The 20,950-nt window shown below is 39.6% G+C and overlaps 2 protein-coding genes across 4 annotated transcripts in view; one reads left to right on the forward strand and one right to left on the reverse strand.

The window, feature by feature from the left end:
* Nucleotides 1-7,033, forward strand: part of LOC147630712 (uncharacterized) — a 70,174-nt gene extending 63,141 nt beyond the window's left edge. For all 3 annotated transcript variants that reach the window (XM_086810683.1, XM_086810682.1, XM_086810681.1), the window contains 2 exons: nucleotides 6,261-6,380; nucleotides 6,467-7,033. In XM_086810683.1, coding sequence (XP_086666809.1) covers nucleotides 6,261-6,380; nucleotides 6,467-6,531 — 185 coding nt within the window. In that variant the 3' untranslated portion in view covers nucleotides 6,532-7,033. The remainder of the gene's footprint in view (nucleotides 1-6,260; nucleotides 6,381-6,466) is intronic.
* Nucleotides 998-3,224, reverse strand: LOC147630713 (uncharacterized). Its single transcript, XM_086810062.1, has 3 exons — nucleotides 1,792-3,224; nucleotides 1,348-1,663; nucleotides 998-1,255 (listed from the first exon to the last, which is right to left on the reverse strand). The coding sequence occupies exons 1-3, from the start codon at nucleotides 3,222-3,224 to the stop codon at nucleotides 998-1,000; spliced, it is 2,007 nt and encodes a 668-aa protein (XP_086666188.1).
* Nucleotides 7,034-20,950: the final 13,917 nt, after the last annotated feature.

Here is a 20,950-nt window from a genome sequence, read left to right on the forward strand (position 1 = left end):
GAGTTTCCTTTTCATACCCAAACTTGATGCATGTTCACACTTGTCCATCCTGTGCCCGTGCCCACCTGCTTGTTGTCCAAAGGGAAAAACACAGGGTCGTAACACACGGTGTGTGTGAACCTATGTTTGCATGGAACTAGCAACACCCAAAGGTACGATTGTGGACAATCTTGAGCCATGGGCTGGTCTAGACTATGGGCAAGCCTTAGGCTCATGCGTGGGGGCACACATGAGCCCTAGAAGTTAGGAGCCTAGAGACCAGGGACCCATATGTGAACATAGTAACCTGGACCGGCAGAAACGGTCGGTTCGGACCGGGTCGGAAACGGAGTTTCCGAGTTTCCGCGAGGTCGGAAACGGCAAGAAACGGAGTTTCTTTTGAATTTATTTTAGACATGTAAAAAACATGCATAGAGACATCCTATTAAATAAACTTATGTCAAGAGATGCAAAAAACATGCATAGAGACCTCAAACAAGACACATCAAAGACTCAAGTGGACATTAGAATCATAACACTTAACAGAATGTAGATAATGGACATGTATGATGTCGCGGCAAATTCATGTGAACCATAAAGAACTAAAGGCTGAAGGCCGAAGCATACATAGCAAGCTGCAAATTGTGATCATAATACATCATACATATCAGCAATGATCATCAAACTTGGGAGTCAGAGGTTCAAAAACTACAAAATAACCGACATGCCGGCTGTCCATAATCCCTAAGGATAAGAAAAACTAAACAAAAAACATGGAACATCAGTGAATCAGTGATCACTGTTGAGCCTCATCTGAAGCACCTGAGGAGTCTGAATCCTCCTGAGAGTCCTCATGGCTCTCGCGTGTGTCCTCACTGCAAGAAGATGAGTCCTCTCCAGTAGCCTCCTCTCTAGCAGCACTAGTACTAGCTGCAGCCGGCCTCCCTCTCCTACGACGACCACCACGTGTGTCGTGAACTGGTGTTGTGGCCTCCTCGTAAAGCAAAGTGTAAAGATCTCAGTCCTCTTGTAGAATTGTGGGAATATCCCGCACCTTCTCAATGTCAATCTTGTCGACATTCACTTGCATTGGCTCAGGACCCATAGCTGCCCGCTCAAGAAGCTTCAAGTTACAATTGCAGAAAACAAGACGCTCAAGTTGGGCTGTAGTCAACTTGTTCCTCCTCTTCGTATGGTAGAGCGCCCATGTGCTCCAATTCCTCTCACAAGTTCCAGAGATGCAATCTTGTGAGAGGACTCGAATGGCAAGACGTCTCTGTTCAAAGAGCAGATTTAGGATTAGTACATTAATGATTATACAAATAAGGTGTCGCCGTTAAAGCTTAAGCAGAGGGACTTCTTACTCACCAACGTAGGCACACCATGTCCATATTTCTCCCACCATGAGACCGGCTGAAGCTGCGTTTCTCGAAGTTTTGCAGTAGGTCTTGTGAAGTAGCCAGTGTTGTTGCGGAAAGCAAGGAGATCATCCTCTAAGCATCGCAACATCTGCAAATTGCCACCACACCATTTCTCCACATAGGTTTGGAAGTCATCGTTTAGCTCCTCACACTCAAGCTGATCCTCGCTACGCCATAGAGGATGCAACACATGAGCCACAGCATGGATTGGTCTATGAAACCAAACCCAACGGTTTTGCCAAATCTGCTTGATCTCCGCGATTCTACAAGTTACAAGTAACAAACAAAACCAAAGAAAGACTTTAAAGTTATAACTTAGAAAAGAGCCAAGACAAAAAGGCAATTTGGCAAAGGCTCATGAGCCATGAGTCATGAGCGAAGAAGTACGTACCTCTCTACAGATAGGTAGGCATTGTTGTCTAGTGCCTTCCCGATCCTATCCATGTACTCATAAATGAGGCCTAGTGTACTCCCCTCCGTGTCCGTGATGCGCAAGACCGTGTAGATGAGATTTAAGGTCTTCACTAATGCCTCTGCCTCTTCCCACCATGCTTCATTGAGGATCTTGCGTCTAAAATCCACAAACTTTGGGGTCATACTCTTACCCGACTGGATCCATGCATCACAACTAATAGTGCGAATCAGATTTGGCCACACACGAAGAAGCCGCTCAAGCACTATGAACATGTATGCAAACCTCGTAGTGGATGGCTTGAGAAGCTCCAAGGTACTATTAGCCCTGTACATGCTCAAAACCTTTGGTCTTTGTGTCACAAATTTGACAATGCTCCTCGCGGTGGCAAAGATTTCATTGACCCAAAAAATTCTCCCCAAATCCTCAATCAATAAATCAAGACTATGGGAGGCACAAGGGGTCCACACAATTGTTGGGAATGCATCCTCCAACATACTCCCCATGGAGACACAATTGCTTCCATTATCCGTAATAACCTGCACAACATTTTGTGGGCCAATCTCCTCAATCACCTTCTTGATGTGTGTCCAAATAAAGAGACCTGTAACGGTGAGACCCGCAGCCGATGCATCAATGGCCTTGTAAAACATGGTGCCTTTGCAAGAGGAGATAAGCACATTATACACATTCCTCTTGCGTACATCTGACCATCCATCACATAAGATAGTGCAGCCATATTTCTTCCATGTTTCTTTCAAAAACTCAAGCTGGCCTTCTACGTTGAGTTTCTCCTTCTTTAATTCTCGTGTGCGGATTGTCTCAGCCGAGGGACCCTCCCACTCACAGCCAATGCGGCTAACGGCCCGCATGGTCTTCTTCCATTGTATGGTGCGAGCCACATTGAAAGAGATAGCACACCGTATAAACAAGCGCGTGACCTCCCTTGTTGCCTCCTTCATGGCTTGCTTTTGCAAGCCTGCTGTAATGCTTGCTCTTTGCAATGAACCCTTTGCAGGCACTTCCACACTAGGTAAAGGTGTCCTCTTTGCACTAGGGCCCTCACCCACACTCGAAGATACATCTGTCTGGCTCTCAACTCTAGTCCTCTTTGAAGAGGCCACTTGGCTCGAGGATGCTTCACCTGTTGCATGTGCTGCCATATGTTGCTCACCAACATCCAAACCAAGGCGTTGCTTTCTCCAACCCTCAAGTGATGCCAATACATCGGGCGGCACATTTTGACATAAAGCGACATCTCTGCCTGGGACATGCCCCAAATGGTCTTTTACCCGGGTCACTGAACCTGTTTTTTCATATCCACAAAAATTACATTTCCACTTGCGGGAACCCCCACCTCCGACATATCCATCCCCTTTTGTTGCATACTGCCAATAGGGATCGGTAGGCATAGTGAGACTTGAAGTTGAAAGCACTTACCCTCGAGAACACTTGCCCTTGGAGGCTTGGAAGTTGGGCCTTGAAGCCTTGAAGAATGGGCAGCCACCTGTGAGATTGGAGAGCACTGGAGCAAGCTGCCTGCAGAGTACAGGCCTTGGAGCCTTGTGGGGGGACACTGGGGGCAAAGGCTTGAGCCTTAGGGCCTTGGCCCTTTGTGGTGAAAAGGCGCAAGGTTCGAAGAAGCGCAGCGCCGCAGGAAAGGAGAGCGAAAATGAAAAAACGCACGCGCCCCCCCCCCGGTCAAAACCTGAAAAAAAAAATACACGGAAACGGCGTTTCCGCCGGCCTGCCGTTTCCGGAAACGCCCGAACCATTTCCAGGGGCGGAAACGCCGTTTCGTGCTACTATGTGTGTGAAAAACGTGGATTTATCGCATTTTGGGCTTGTCCTCTACTAGTTGGCCTGCTTATATGCTGTTCGTCCAGCCCTATTGCTCATGCCCACACCTATGAACAAGGTGCTCAGCCCCCAGGTAATCATCTGCAAAGGCAAGGCTGTACCGGCAGATCCAGGGCAGCCAGCAGGCATGTAGCAAAACGCCAAGCAAGAGGGATCAAGTCTGGGAATTAACGCAGGCAAGGTGCTGTCTAGTACACGTGGAGAAAAGCAGGCAGGTTAGGCTACTCCTCCAATATAGTTATCTTATTTCTTTAGCTGGTTTGTTTTATATTTTTTTCCATGATGCAATTACTTCATGGATATATTAAAACACCCTTCGGTCTTTTGTAGACATGAATCTCTTTTTTTTTCGTAATAGAAGATATATTACCAAAATTACTTTACAAATGGCCACATGGCCGCCATGTGATGTACTAGCTTTTCCTCACTAATTACTCCGAACCACAGGTGTAGCTCGGAATACCCTCATCCAATATATAGCTGTGTCATTCTCCACCAAATGAGCTGACCGCAAGGAAGAAACTTGCCACAATAGTAGCCCTTTTATACGACCTATGTGAGCTGTAATACCAACTTTTGCATCAAATATGAAGGCATTCCTAGTTAACCAGATATGCCACAAATCTGTCCACCTGAAAAAATGAAAGAAAACTGAATGTTTTGGGTTATCCGGCCCATTCGAAATCTTGTCAAAAATCCAGTCTTTAACCTTTACGGGCCTATCTGTCAACGGAATCCATAAACGAGAAAGGAAATCCTACACCTTCTTTGCCACCGGACATAAAATGAAAAGATGCAGGCATGTTTCCAAGCATGTCGTACAAAACACACAATTATGAGAAGCAATCCGCCGCTTTCGCAACTAGTCTCCCAATGGTAGGCCTCCAACTAGCATGCGCCATAGCAACACCTTCCATTGATATAGAATCTTAGACCACCAGTCCTATAAGATTTCTTACTTCCACCAGGTCTTACTTTTCCTGATGTTTCACATCCTATTAGCCTTCTCAGTGATCCAGTGCTTATTTTCCACCATCATATGGTACACTTGATTTGTTGTACGTTGGACAATGTCCTCCGCTTTCTAAATGTCCAATCTAATCAAGGTTGTTGATCTTCCAACTCAGGAATATCACCAAACAGTGTTAAGTCCTGTCCTCACCTTCTCCCATAATTGTATATCCATGTGGAATCTGAAAATATTGACGGATTTTCCGAAAAGACAATAAGCGGCCTTTACGTAGCAACAAAGCATCCATAATTCTCACTAGTCCCAATCGAGCCATTCTATTGAATTTTAGCCGCTCAACAAGTTTGTTAGGCCACTCCAGAAATCGTGAAGTAGCCAATACCTCACCTGCCATAGAATTCAACTGCAACTGCTGATCTGAAGGCTTCCATTTAGTGTGTGCCAACACCTCCTTCCATTAGATCATCAAATGAGAAAGGAGAGGTATGAAGCCACCACTCGAACTTGTTGGGAACCATTCACTACATCCCACCATTATTCATCAATCCTGGTATTACCATGCACAAGTGCGACCTCCTCTATGAGGGCCTTGCTCTGATGTGCTGTACCGAGAGTGATTTGCTTGATTTGGGATGGAATGGCCAGGTCATACAAAGGGGATGCATCACACGCTTCCAATTGGAGTTGATGCTAGTTCGCAAGCTTTGTTGGCATGGATTTATGCACAGATAAATGATAAGTTTGTGTATTGGAAATCTCAGGGTTGACCTATGTATGCTTGGCTCAGAGTGGCACAATCCATTATGATTAGCATGATATCTTTTTTCTTGCCTTTATTGCCATGGACAGGCAAAGCTTTGCATCAGATACAACAGCCAATTAGATTTATGCTATGGAAAAGAGCAGGAAATAAGCCAGGGCAGACGTGGATTTCTTGGGAACATGTTACTACTCCGAAGAGGAGTGGAGGCGTAGCCCTATTAGATGTCAAATTACATATTGTCGCTAGGAGATGGCCTTTATTGCAAGATATGTGTGTCTCTCAAGAGCCATGGGTGGTAATGGCTAAGGCCGATTTCTGCATATTTATGTATACGTAGACGTGAATCTCTCTCTCTCTCTCCCCCCTCCTTTCCTTTTCTTTCATAGAACACCTGCACCAAACCTTCTTTTTACACTTGAAAATCATAGTTGTATACGAAACCTGTACCTAACCTGCGTATAATTTTTCTTCATTTTCTCTTTGCTCCAGACTGAGTTGTGCTCTGCACATGGCTTTCCTTCAGCCTATGCATATCTGGTTGTTACATACCTAATGTACCTCAACTTGATCTGTATACTGTGTACACTCTGTGCTCGAGCCAAACACTTAAGGTACATGCTGTACAAATGTACTTAATCGCTGGTTTATGCTAGGTTTGCAGCAAAGAGACCCCACTTTAAATCCTGATTTGGCCCTTACCCCAACGACCTTCTTTGGCTGGGCAGTCTCCCTCCCTCCCTGCCTCCCTCTTGAACGTCTACTTTGAATAGTTTTTGTTTTCTGGAGTTTAACGGCTACATATTTTTTTAAAATTTTAAAAAAAGAGGGAACAATCCTTACACGCTTGTTGTGCAGAAATTTGGGATGCCCTTCATGCAGCATCAGAAGCTGAGACGAGTCTCGCACAGGCAATTGTGGATAGTGCCGGCATCATCGTCACCTCAGAAGACATGTCAACATGCTACGATGAAAGAGGTATTAGCTTGAATAACTGCTCATGTTATTTGTATAGGTGTGGGATGCCCTATCTCAGTGATATGCCCAGCTGTAACTTTGTGCAGGTGCAAAGTATGACTTACCAAAGTATGTTTTAAGTGAACCTGTGAATATCTCAAAAAATGAATGATTGGGCGTCTACAAGAGGAAGACTAGGGCTTTTATGGTCTTCTAGAGCATGCACAACTAACCAGTCTTTGGAAGTGGAGCTGCACATACATCTTGCGTTCCTATGAAGCTGAATTCTCTATTGTAATGAGGTTAAGTTGTCAACCTTATTCAGCTGGCTCCGGAGGCGATGAACTTGTGTGTTCCGCTATGTAATGAACACACCACAATGTTCATGACACTTGCAATCAAAGCATGAGACTTCTTGCATCAGTGATATAGCTTCCAGAAAGACCAGACTGTTGGTGACTGGCTTGGATTTCGAAGACAGACATATTTGTGTTTTCTTATGCAATAATATTCTCCTAAATAACCATAGGCTTGGCCCCTGCATGTGCTCTTTGGGAACTTGCTGTACGAAATAAGGTGGTTCTGTGTCATATTGTTGAGCCCAAGTTTTTTCAGTTTTCTAAATGAAAAACCTTTCTTAAAAATATAATTGAGGTTTATTTTTTTAAGAGGTATTTTGAGGTCTCATTATCTATTTGGTCCTTGTAATCTTTTCGTCTCGGGCAGCTCGTTCATGGGCTAAAAGTTTTTCTTTATTTTCAAGTCTAGATAGAGAGTACCTTTTTAAATCCTTACAAGATTGGATGAAAAGATTCTAAATTTATAATGTCCCTAAAATAATCTTTTCATTACCCGCCAAAATTTGTGAGCCAATCAAAAATTTTCGAACCACCGAAGAAATTTGAATTTTCTTTCTAGCAAGTGCCAAATTTAAAACATTAATTATAAAAAAGTCCTCTCTTTCTGGAGGTTCTTTGCTTCTCATTCTTTCTTGCTCCTTTTTAAGGTATTTGCTTCTAGCTTTTTTTTCTCCTTTCTTTATGCCCACCTCTTGAAGACGACAATCTTTCGCAGATTATGTTGTCTTCTACTACATGAAAGATAAAATTGAAGATTGGAAGCCTACAAAGACGGCCAAGTGGTATCGAAAGAAATAGATTTGCTTTTCAAAGATACATAAATACATCTTCAATCTCATGGAAGTGAGAAATATGCTAGCTTGATATTTCTTGCACCAAGTTATGCTTCTTGAAAAAGCAATTTTGTATCTTGTTTACTTTAATCCTTTTAATATAGTTTGCGCTTTAAAAAAAAAAGAAGATTGGATGTCCCAAAAATTATCCAAGTGACAGCGGATATTGGGAGTACATTTGTTTATAATTGGAAAGCTAGAGTTATTGACTCCAATCTCTTAAGAACCAAAGTGTGGTAAAGAAGGTTCTTGTTCAATATGTCTACATGCACAAAGATCTCCGAATCAAACCCAGCCTTTAAATTTTGAGGTTTGAAATTGAAATTCCAAGGTTCAATATGTTTACACGCATAAGAGCTCCAAATCAAACCTAGCTTTGAAATTCTAAGGTTTTGTCTTAATGGTAAGTATAAGCAATCATTTTCTTTTTCTAGTTTTGCATAATAAAGTAATTGTCATAATTTTGTTATGTTAATATATATATATATATATAGATTCTAGATGTGTATGCTTCTTCCCTTATAGTAAGTGGAAGCGAACACATGTAATAGTTGGTGTTTTTGATGCCATCCATGGAAGCATATGGGAGCTTCAATATGTTATGATCTACAACATTATTAGCTAAAGTTGGTATACTTTTTTATGATGCAATGCACCTTTTGATGAAATTCATGAATCAAGCTTTCTTATGACAATCAACTATCTAATTAGATCTTAATCTTAATCTAATTAACATGATTAGTGCTAAGCTAAGCTAGGGTAGGTGATACCTAATAACAAACATAATGAATGAACTAAACTAATTTAGCTTGAGACTCAAGCTCAATTAGGTTACAAGATTGAGACTTATACTCATAGAGAGGCTTGAGAGCTTGTTACATTTTGCATTACTTGAAATGGTCCTCTTTTATATGAGGAGATTACAACAAAGCTATGATATCTCATGTGGGATAACTTGGCTAGGTGAGTTGGCACTCTAGCATCACTCATTTCAACACCCCCCCTTGATGCTAGATTCGGTACAATTTTTAGGCTTTCACTCTTCCTCTCTTTCCCCTTGTGTTGCTAGGCTACTTTGGCCTTTATGCTACTTTAGCATTATAGCTACTTTGGCTGTGAATTTCAGCTTGAGTGCATCATATGGCCTCAGAGGCTGATTACATCACACTTTTTGTAGAGACAAGGGGGGTGAAAAGTACAATGGTTCTTTCTCTACTAGAAGAGCACGTCTTGGGCAGCTTTGGCCTCAATGTAGTTTGCCTGCTTCTTTTTTTGATAGCAATCTCCTTCTAGGTGACCAATTTTTTTTACAATAGTCATAAACAAGCTTTGGTTTATCTTTATTGCGACATTCATTCTTGGTATGACCAAGTTTTCCACAGTGATAGCATCTTGAAAGTTGAGATGATTGATTTATCCTTTGAAATCTCCCACCCTTTGTATACAATGCTTGCTCACTAGAATGTGATTTAAATGATTCTTTATCTTTGAATTTGGATTCTTGTTCAAGTAGAGATGATTCTATATCTTGAAGTTAAGTGTTGGGCACATTTTTAAGTGTAGCAACAATTGATTTATAAGGTTCTTTGTCAACACTTTTTAGAAATACAGCAATAGATTCATCTTCTTCAATGGCTTTCTTTAATGTACTAAGTTGTTGTTTGATACCTTTGAATTTACTGATGTGTTGTGCTATGGTCTCGGTCTCCTTCTTGTCAAGCTAGTAATGAAGCCCAATCCTTTGTTGTTTTGAAGTGACTCAACTTCCACTTCTTGAATGTCAATAAGGTGCCAAAGCTCCTTACGCATAATGGTCTTGCTTTGCCATGTGTAAAACCCATCACTATTAAACCTTGAAACAACTTTAACACGTTCCATACTGAGAAGGTCTTATTAAGAAGCTTTTGTTTTGCTTTGTTAGCAGTGTCTAATCTCGTACAAATTTATAGTTAAATCCTGTTGATTCTCTTAAAATGATTTGATGAGAGGGTCTTACCATGAGTTTGTGACAAATCTCATGGCAATGTCTTTTACTCTCTTACAATGATCTCTTACAATGAGGGATTGAATGCATGAGTGGTTAAGATTTACTGCAAGAGAGTGAAATGCTTCTGAATGGCAATGACAAATCTTCAAGGCTTAAATCATTCCCAACTTTTCAAACTTGAAGCTTTGATTTACTAATCACCTTCTAATCACACTTAATTATTATAATTAGTGCTTAATCCTTGTTTGTTATTAGAGGGCCGAAATTGGAGGATGAAATTGGGCTTATAGGAAGCAAGGTTGATGGGTCTTTTGTATTAGCTATACTATGCTTGATGGTAATCAAAGGCCCAACCAAATAATCAGGTCAATTTGAGGCACAAATCACGGATTTCACGTCGTCATTCACGAATGGTTTTTTTGACTTCCCGGCTTGTACACTAAAGCATTTAACGTGGGATTTGGATTGTACCATGTGTTAGCTTGGGATAGAAGGGCTTGGCCTAATTGTATGCACAGATGGCGAATGGACGAAAAAACCAGTCTGGCATTTAGCGCTAAAATCGAGCGATTTAGGATAGAAATGACCAAGAGCTCTTGGCTGTGTGATTTATCCTAGTGTTGAGAAGGAGTCTTGCAAAGTTTCTTGGCTAATGGAGAAGGGAATGAGCAATGGTGAGCATTTTGATTTTGGGCCACACATAGAAGAGTTGGATAAGATTGGGGCTAGTAGACAATTAGGTGAGTAATAGAGATTTGATTAATATGAGTTAAAGCTAAGCTAATGGTGGGGAGCTTAAACCAAGCTCTGATACCATGATGAAATTCATTGATCAAGCTCCCTAATAACAATCAAATATCTAATTAGATCCTAATCCTAGTCTTAATTTAATTAACATGTGATGATTAGTGTTAAGCTAAACTTGGGTGGGTGATACCTAATAACAAACATAATGAATGAACTAAACTAATTTAGCTTAAGACTCAAGCTCAATTAGGTTACAAGATTGAGACTTGTACTCATAGAGAGGCTTGAGAGCTTGCTAATCTCTTCCTCTTCCACCCCTTGGAGACAAGTCCTTGCCATTTCCAAATAGGATAATAAGTGAAGGCTTGAGAGCTTGCTAATCTCTTTCTCTTCCGCCCCTTGGAGACAAGTCCTTGCCATTTCCAAATAGGATAATAAGTGAAGGCTTCAGATGCAAAATATTAAACGATGTTCATACTAGTAGCATGAAACCTAGTAGAGAAGCTAAGAAAATGAGGCTTAGTTGGACTATGCCATTATCCATATTTGTATACTTCTTTGCAATAGCCTAAGGGGAACTAGAACTATGCTTATTTGTAGTTCTATGTGAGAAGAAAATATACTAGAGCTTTTGGATGAAGGATGGGATATAAAATGTAGTCAATTCAAGGAGTGCATGATAAATAAAGCCTTTGTATCACTTAGATATATTATGAAGGATGGGATATAAAATGTAGTCAATTCAAGGAGTTCATAATAGACAAAGCCTTTTAGAATCTAGATATATTATTGGAAAATAGAGCTTGCATGTGTCTTTTTACTATATTATTGGCAAAAAGTGACTAGAAAATTTGTAAAATTAGATGAGGACCTTAGTGAAGAAAAAGAAATCATCAATATCAACATTCTCATGGAAGATGAACTTTGTGTACTAACACTCCCATAAGAGAGAAATGCTCCTGAGCTCAACTATGAATAGACCTATACAACAATGAAATGGAAATTCTATCCAACTTTTGCTATTTCTTCTCCTTTTTATTTTAGATTTTTTCGATCTTAAGTTCAAAATCAAGTATTTTGATTCTAACGAACGAAATTGTAGATACCCAAAAGAAAGAAATCTACAATCCAATGTAAGGAGATACAACATTCTACTATTAAGATACAATCATTCAAATGAAAAAGATGAGGCAAGAAGAGAACAAAAGCATAAAGAGCAATACACAAGTAAGCTTTGGAAGTCAAACAATGTTCTCATTCATAGAACCATGCATTTCTTCTCTTTACCTAGGAGCAATCATATAGTTTTAGACCTTGGCACTTAATTTTATTTGGAGTTTTGCCTTCTCTTTCGATTGATCTCATAGATGATGTGTTTGTTGCCTGAGGAGCCATTGTTTGCTAATGTTAACATTGTTGAAAATGTAGAGAATGCAAAAAAGAAAGAAAGCATAAAGCCAAATCTTGGGGGGTTTAAATCGGTTGGATGATTCGATGCTAGAAGAGAAGAGATAATTAGCCTTGATGTTCAAAAAAATAGCCTCCGAAAATTAAAAAAAAGTTATTTGTAATTGAAAATTGATAAAGTTTAATGCTAATGAGTGTCTTAGGAAAACGAGGCCTCGTGCTTTCGAAAAAGACAGTTACTTTGGGAAAAGATGCTTACTTTTTTAGAAAAGACAGTTACTTTAGAAATGAGCCCACGTGTTTTTAAGAGCTCTGTTGCTCGGAAAAGAAAATCTATCTCGAAAAAAACTCCATTTAAATTAGATAAAGATTTTTGGAAAATGAGGCAAGATATCGTCACTTTCTTTGTTTTGTGTGAGTCAAGGTTAACTTGACAAAAAATGTGTAATGTTTTTTACTTGTGTGAGCAAAGTCACACAGAGGCTATCATGAAATCCAGGCTGATGCTGATGGCCAAGTCAAGGCAAAACAATTTGATATCTAGCCAGTCTGCAGGATGCCATTCCTTGCAATCAAGCAATATCTTTGATTGGATAAGATGTTAAGTATATATTGCAAAACATGCTCCATCTCATGAGCTCAAGCTCTACAAATTCAGCCTACACAAAAAACATACCATTGACTAAAAGTAAAGATCACTTTGTTTAGTGACTTGTAATATTACTCATTTAAGTGAACTACATGTGTCTCACTCTTTTGTCTCTAAGAGAGCTTAGCAACTTTTGAATACACCTAGTAGCATAAAAATGCAGAGCATGCATAAAGTCTCTCTGTCTCGATCGTCTCATTCAATCCCTCTTCTCTTCCTTGTAAGCTTTCCTCGCGTCCTCGCAATGTCTCTCACACACAAAGCAAGGAGCTAGTGCTTACCATGTTGATATCTAGAAAGAGTATATCAGTAGCCACTTAATAAGATAGATCTATGTGTGCATAGCCCCAAGATAAAGTGAACAACACCATCATTGCAACATGATAGAGAAGAAAGTCATCAGCTTGTGAGCATGAGCAATCATTATTCATGAGAGTGAAGAAAATAGCACACTCTTGCTAAACACGCACACACACGCTTCCTTTTCATACATAAAAAAAGGTAGGAATGGAAACAAAAGTGACTGTAAAACATATTAGAAGGACATAGATCTTTCTCACTCTTTGTCACACACACACTCGTTTGTTCCATCACAAGTTGTGCTCTTGACTTTCTCGCTTCCATACTCATACAGACATGCATTACATAAAAGAATATAAGCATAGACACACGATTCATTGCATTTACTGGGTGAAAACATTAGAAGGAAACAAATCTTACCCTCTGTTCACACACACCTATCTGTTCTGTCACAAGCTCGCATGTGCTCTTGACTTTCCTGCTTTCATATTCATACACACATACGCATGCATGTACATAAAAGAAGATATGCATGGACACACGATTCATTGCATTTAATGGGTGAAAACATTAGAAGGAAATAGATCTGGCCCTCTCTTTTGCACATTCGTACACATATACACACATGCATATGCATAAAAAAGGGCCAAAAGGAAGAATTCACATGGTTAGAGGGGGTGTCAAGGGCCTATGAGGCTTTGGGCACTCAAATGGATACTAAGAGTCTACCCACAATGTCTCTCTAAGAGCTAACAAAGACAAAGTAAAGCCTTAGGACACATATGTTTGTGGTGGCACATGGTAGTGGAGGGTGCACCGACGAGTAGCACTAGGGGTACTTGGGCATAGGTAGCCTCAACACTTTACCACGGGGTTTTAAAGACCCTTGCCAGATGACATTAATGGATGGCATTGATCTAAATCGTGATGCCTTTTTGGGTCGTTGGATGAAGTAAACTCGGCCCAGTAAACTATGCGGAGTAAACTACAAAGTAAAATAGAAAAATTCCATCTTAGTTTATTTTATAGTTTACTGAGCAATCATAGTTTACTTCCTAGTTTACTTTGAAGTGGGCATAGTTTACTTCCTAGTTTACTTTGAAGTGGGCATAGTTTACTTCTTAGTTTACTTGGCAAATCATAGTTTATTTCATAGTTTACATCATAGGGTGAGGATGAATTTGGGTTTAGGACTTAGAAAAATTTGGAGCAAAATGTTATGTGCAAAAGAGGATTTGAATCGGAGACCTAGGGTCACCATTGGAAATATCCTACCACTACACTATACCTTCAAGCAATGGAATCATGTGGTTTCAAGCCATTATCCTGCACTGTTTTCTGGCACTACGTAGTTTAATGGGCCGAGTTTACTTTAAAGATGGATGGTCAAGATTTGTGTGCGCAATCTTCAGTGCATGGTGGCCGTGGATTTCACTTGACAAGCGTCTTAAAGACCTTGTGGTCTATAGTGGCAAGGCATAGGGAGGGAGGGGGTAAACTTCAGTGCATGGTGGCCGTGGATTTAACTTGACAAGCGTCTTAAAGACCCTGTGGTCTGTAGTGGCAAGGCATAGGAAGTAAACTATCATAGTTTACTTCCTAGTTTACTTTGAAGTGGGCATAGTTTACTTCCTAGTTTACTTGGCAAATCATAGTTTATTTCATAGTCTACATCATAGGGTGAGGATGAATTTGGGTTTGGGACTTAGAAAAAATTGGAGCAAAATGTTATGTGCAAAAGAGGATTTGAACCGGAGAGCTAGGGTCACCATTGGAAACATCCTACCACTACACTATACCTTCAAGCAATGGAATCATGTGGTTTCAAGCCATTATCCCGCACTATTTTCTGGCACTACGTAGTTTAATGGGCCGAGTTCACTTTAAAGGATGGTCAAGATTTGTGTGCGCAATCTTCAGTGCATGGTGGCCGTGGATTTCACTTGACAAGCGTCTTAAAGACCCCGTGGTCTATAGTGGCAAGGCATAGGGAGGGAGGGGGTTGCGGGGCAGGTGTGGCACAAGAGGGGGGGTCACAGGGTATCTTAGGGTTTTCTTTTATTCTTTTTCTAATATGCATGGGCGAAGGGACCCCAAGCGGGTGGGTGAGTTGGTTTTATTTTTTGAAAGCTTAAAATAAAATATTTTTTTTGGAGCAAAAAAGGGGCTAGTTTGCTAATATAATAATAAAAGAAAAAGGGTTTTTTTAATAACTAAAGGAAAGAAGAGATAAAAAGGGGTTTTTAATAATTAGTTAATATTTGTTAACTAATTAATTAATTGGTTTATTTTATTTATGTATTTAATTATAAATATATTATTTATTTGTTTGACTATTTTTATACATTTTTTGGTTTTTTATCATTCTCGATAAAGGTAATAATTGTACACTTGAGTCGAGGTTCAGGAAGGGACTATTTTACATATGTACACATGGGCTAGCATTCGAGGCTTACCATGTGCATGCTCAGTGGGGGGAGCAAGCGAGGGTAGAGAATCGTTTGTCCATCTATGACAAAATCTCGGATGCCACCACTACGACTGACTTTGTTAGTATGCTTAATTGAGCTGTCTTTCCAGTTCCAGCTTGCGAGTTGGTGTCACAACATGGCGCACACAGTTGTTGTGGGTTTGTTGGTGAATATTGCTCGACGGTGCCATTGAAGCATGTGCATGGTTCTCTTTGGGGTTTGGCACCATGGGTGGCTCTTCTTCTTCAATAGGGAGTAGGGCCACTGCACACGAGTGAGGTGGTACCTCTTGTTGCTTAGGGTCCACAGACTCTTTCAACTTTTCTGAAGGCAGTTTTGGCATAGGAGTCGAGGTGGAAGCCATTGCTCTCCATTCCTTCTTAAACTTTGGAGTTAGCATTACAGGCATGGATTTTGGCCTCCATAACCACTTGGATTTGACGTTCGAGGGTGTGTTTGTAGGGGTCTAGAGCGGCACGGGGGATTTCTTGGATGTCGAAAAATGTGGGGATTCACTTTGTAGAATCTTTATGCTTCTAGTAATTTTATCGGGATATCCAACGAAGCTTTGAAGCCTAAGATGGTGCTAGGTATTGGGTCTTTTTGGCTTTAAGGGTTGTGTAGACAAAATGAGGTTTTTGGAACTTACACAGACTCAGCTTTTGGGGTATTTTTAGCTTTCGGGGTTGTGCAAACAACAAGGTTTTTAGGACTTATATAGACAGGTTCCCTTCATAGAAGCCCTAGGCTTCTAGCAACTTGACAAGGATCCAATGAGCCTCAGGGTTTCGGTAAAATTATGTTTCTTAGGGAGCCTGCTTTGGTAGATTTTCACTCACGATTGGGCTTCGAACAAGGTCCTTATATGGGCATTGTACTTGCCTTGGCTAGCTAGAGTACTCTTGGGTACCCATCCCTTCTTGGTGCCCTCCCTGAAGGGTTGTTGAGATTGAGATTTGGGGAATGGACTTTATCTTTGCCGAGACAAGGTTGTGGATCTCCATAATGGTTTAAGGGGGTGGCCAACGTGGGCGAGTGTGTTGTTTAGTGTTAGAGATTACCTAAGGTGGTGGTTTATAATAAGTGGAGAATTAGGCTTGGGATGTTGATAGGTTTGGGATGTCCTCATGTACCAGGAGTATGGTGGTAACCACTCTGAAGGGAATCTTGGGTATTGAGGTCCTTCTTCCGACTAGCCCATGATCCATTCCCTCTCGAAGATAATGCTCTCTTTCAATCTCCTCTTGAGGATGATGCTCTCTTTCAATGTACCTATGGGAGTCACATAAAACTTGCACAACACAAGTTTAGGTCCAATTAGAAACTCAGCTTCAAAATAACCAACAATCATGGATTGGGAATTGTTTACCCAAGTAATGGTTGAGGCGGATGGTGGGTGGGCCTAATGAAGTCCACAAGTAATGGTTGAGGTGAGGGGTGGGTGGCCTAATGAGGTCCACAAGCAACTATTTTGGCTATTTCTTGTTGCTATTCCAACTCACAACAACACTCCTAAAAGAAAACATAAAGCCGCTGGGGTAGATCTCATGTCTGTGACACTACCAACCTAATCAACATTTGTGTATCCATGTAGTTGTATCTTTGTACTAGCCTCATAGAAAAGTTCATAATCAAGTGTGTTGACTTTATGTACCTAAGAATCCCGTAACCCACATCCAAGTGTGGCTTCCTAGGGGCCTGCATAAACTAACTCACAAGTCCAACAACAACATAGCTCAAATCTGGCCTAGTAATTGTCATATAGATTAAGCTACCCATTAGTGCATGTAAATAGTGGGGTCCTTTAAAACCTCACCTCTATCTATGGAAAGCTTTGTGTTCTACTCCAATGGCACTGAAATAAACTTATAGTTTGCTATACTATACTTGGAAAATATGTCTAACCCGTATATATAGCTTGTTATACTATACTTGGATAATATGTCCAAGTCATATTGATTCTTTTCGAACATCAAGGTACGTGCCACTTCTGTAATGTGATAATTTTCCTTTTATAACACCATTCTATTGTGAAGTGTATCTACATGGAAACTATCTCTTGATCCCCTGCTTTCTCAAGAAATCACTAAACTCATTGGAGAAATACTCTCCTCCACCATTTGATATGAGGCATTTTGTTTTCTCACCTAAGACTTTAAATCTCTGAAAGTGAGCGAATACCTCACTTTTCTCCCTCATGAAATAAACCCTCATCATCAATGAATGTAACATAATACCTACAAAATTGAATAAACTCTCATCATTAATAAATGTAGCATAATACTTGCAGCTTGCAATTGTTACAATCTTGGTCGGTCCCCATACATCTGAATGTATAACATCCAATGGCCTTACATTGACGTGCTTTTAATGCAAAAAAGCATATTTGGTTTGCTTACCAAGCTGGAAGAGGAGCTAAGCTAGGCTAGGCTAGTGAGAGAATATACTTTTTTTTAAAGAGAGAGAGAGAGAGAGAGAGAGAGAGAGAGAGAGAGAGAGAGAGAGAGAGAGAGAGAGAGAGAGAGAGAGAGAGAGAAGAAGCTCCCTCCAAAATCTCCCTTGATCAAGCTTGCTTTTTCCCAAGCCTGGATAGAGGTGACCTCTTCCATAGCTCCTTCCTGAAGGTATTAGGGATGATGAAAGTGCTTGTGATGGTTTTACGTGTGCAGAGAGAGAGAGAGAGAGAGAGAGAGAGAGAGAGAGAGAGAGAGAGAGTTCTCAAGAAGAGAGAATATTGAATGACTCAATCATGGTGGATTAGATGTTATTGAAGTTCACCAAGTACAATGCTTTTGTAGGCTTGAGAGTAGCCTTAGCTTTTGACACATACATAAGACACATGCCAACACACACACTTACACTAATGACATGTGGCACACTTATGCATTAGATATTTGTTGGTAGGACTTCACCCTGAGGGCATGCACTTATACCATGGGCACTTTTGTCCCACTGGGTTTTTCCCCATAGCCATCCAGGTGTGAACGTGCACTTTAGGGTTAGCTAGTATATAAGTAATCTCTTTGTATTTTGTAGAGAGCTTACTCATTTTTACTTTCTCTTTGTATTTTGTAGAGAGCTTTCATCTCTCTCCTTTGAGCTTGCCATCCTCTCTCACACTCTACACCCTTGTGTTCTTGTCATTGAGCATTGTGTGTGTGTGTGAGTCCAGCTCTCCATTTTGTATGATCCAATAGTGGTATCAGAAAAAGGTTTTTCCATAGCTTGGTTTTTTATTTTCTTCATAGTGCGTTCAAGCTTTCAATAGCTTGCTATCAAGCTTTTAAATAGCTTTCTATAATGTGTTCAAGCTTTCAATAGCTTGCTCCATACTGTGTTCAAGCTTTCAATAGCTTGGTTCTTTTCAGTTGGATTAGCTCAGGTTAAAGCTCTTCAATGGTGGTCCAACTTCAAGTTTTCCATTGAAGCTTGCTTTTTGTGTGAACATTGAAGAAGGCTTCCTTATCTTTAATCGATTTCTCTACTTCAAGCAATAGCTTCATTCTAGGTGTTTTAAATCATTGGTTCCACTCATTCACCAAAAGTGAGTCTAGCATAGCTGTGTTGATCCACTTTTTCACAATTAGATTGTTACGCACACAGTTGAATCATTTTGTCGAAACGGTCCGATCTCACCAATTGAATCATTTTGTCAAAACGGTCCGATCTCACCAGTTGAATCATTCACTTTTTCACAATCGGATTGTTATGCACACAATTGAATCATTTTATCAAAATGGTTTGATCTCACCACCACTGCTTCATTTGTAGTCAACACGTGGCATATAAATCACTCGTTTCTTTGATCATTTTCATCTTAAATATTTTTCGAGTACAATCATTTTGATTCAGCAACAAGTGGTTTCTCTGATAAAAAAAAATCTAACTAGTCAGATCGAACTACTCCACTTTTTGGCCAATTCTACTTTTTGGTTGATTCTTCTTTTTAACCAATTTCACTTTTCTTGGAGATTCCACTTTTTTGACGATTTCACTTTTTCGGTGATTCCACTTTTTTTGATGATTCCACTTTCCCGACGACCCTACCTCGACCACCATGTTTCCACTTCTAGGATCACCCGATTCTACCTTTTTAGGATCAATCAATTCCACTTTTTGGATTACCTGGTTTAACTTTTTGGATCCAATGACTCTCCCTTATTGAATCGCCTGACTTTAATTTCTTGGATCATCCGATTCCACCTTCAAGGAAAACCGTTTTCACCTACAAGGATCATCCAATTCCACCTACAAGGATCATCCAATTCTATGCTGAATTTTAGCAATTTATAGATTGCTGACATCAATTCAAGCTTTATTGTAGCATCTTTTCTTTCAAAATTCTCTAGCATATAACTATGGCCAACAACTCTACAAATGATTTAAATTAAATGGATCAAATTACTCCCTATGGAGTTTTATGGTTAGAAATACCCTTATTGCAAAGGCTTATGGAGTCATGCCAGTGGTGACAATGCCTACCCTATCTTAATTGCTCTTGCTACTATCAAAGGGGTCAGGGCCAACAGATCCAACAACAAGTTCCTTAAATTATTGCTAAACAAAGAAGACGGGATTCACATGATGCTCAAGCTTTGGCATTGATTGCCTTGTGAGTTAGAAGGTCTATTATTTTGCACATTCGCTCTTGTAAAACATCTATGCTTGCTTCAAACACTCTAGAAATTTCATATTAGAATAAATAGATGCAAGGATTGCCTTTCTTAGAAGGTAACTTGATTTAAAAAAATGCAAGAAAAGGGGCCCTAGTGTATAGTAACTAGGTCTAACCATATAGTAAAAGTCGGCAATAATAGTGGTGTGTACTTCAAGAAGAAAAACTCATGGATTTTCAAGCTTGTGGAGGGAGTCAACATATTCAAGCTTACAGGTTGATTATCATCACCTCTAAGCCAAATATGGAAATTTTGAAGTACAATTAGCACGTTCTTCTTTTTGAATCGAAGTAGTTGAAATGTAATTGTTTTCTTGTATTTATATTCTCCGTGTATTAATAGAGAAAAGAAAATGGGCAATTAGTTAATTTTATGTCTCATTTTGGCCTTAATTGCCCTTAGTTAGGATATTAAATGGGAAAAAAAGCCCATGCTCATTTATTTAGATTAATCTAGTCTCTCAAAACTCTCAGAGAACTAACGAAGAAAAAGAAATGAATATTGGGAAGGAATATTGGCATATTTTAATAAATCAAGTGCATCTATGAAGTGCAATTAACCTTAGAAGTGGACTTTTTTCATTTATACCCTCTAGTTTATTTACAATATCTTATTTAAGGCTTACAATATATGGATTAATCTATCGCAAGATTAAGGGTATTGGATTATTTTTTAAGGCTAGACTAAGGTTATATGTATAGGTTAATAATGCATCGTTCGAGCCTTTACAACCTAACGTATAAATTGATTTTAATTTGTTAAATATATTGAATTTATAAATTTATTTAGGTTTAGAATTAATAAGGAACCATATGTAGATAAATTACACATTTACATATACATATGAATTCATGGAAGTGAAGGTGCATTTAATTACACAAAAGTTTAGAGATTATTTCCTAGATTTTTACTACTTTGGGGGAATTCAAGTTAAAATTATGGGTAGCTAGATGTAATTATGGTTAAAACAAATAAGGTTTTCCTTGAGATTTAATAAGACCGTAACCCCTAGAAGATATTAATCATGTGCATATGAATTATATTATATGTGTAAAAAGATGCACAATTGTTTATGTGGAATAGAATTATGAATTTATTGTAACTCATGTCTCGTTCCCATTTTCCTAACAATTCTGAATGGGCCTATCTATCTCATCTTCAG

This window comes from Cibotium barometz, chromosome 16, assembly GCF_041138505.1.
Source record: "Cibotium barometz isolate CiBa-2024 chromosome 16, ASM4113850v1, whole genome shotgun sequence".
Lineage (NCBI taxonomy): Eukaryota > Viridiplantae > Streptophyta > Polypodiopsida > Cyatheales > Cibotiaceae > Cibotium > Cibotium barometz.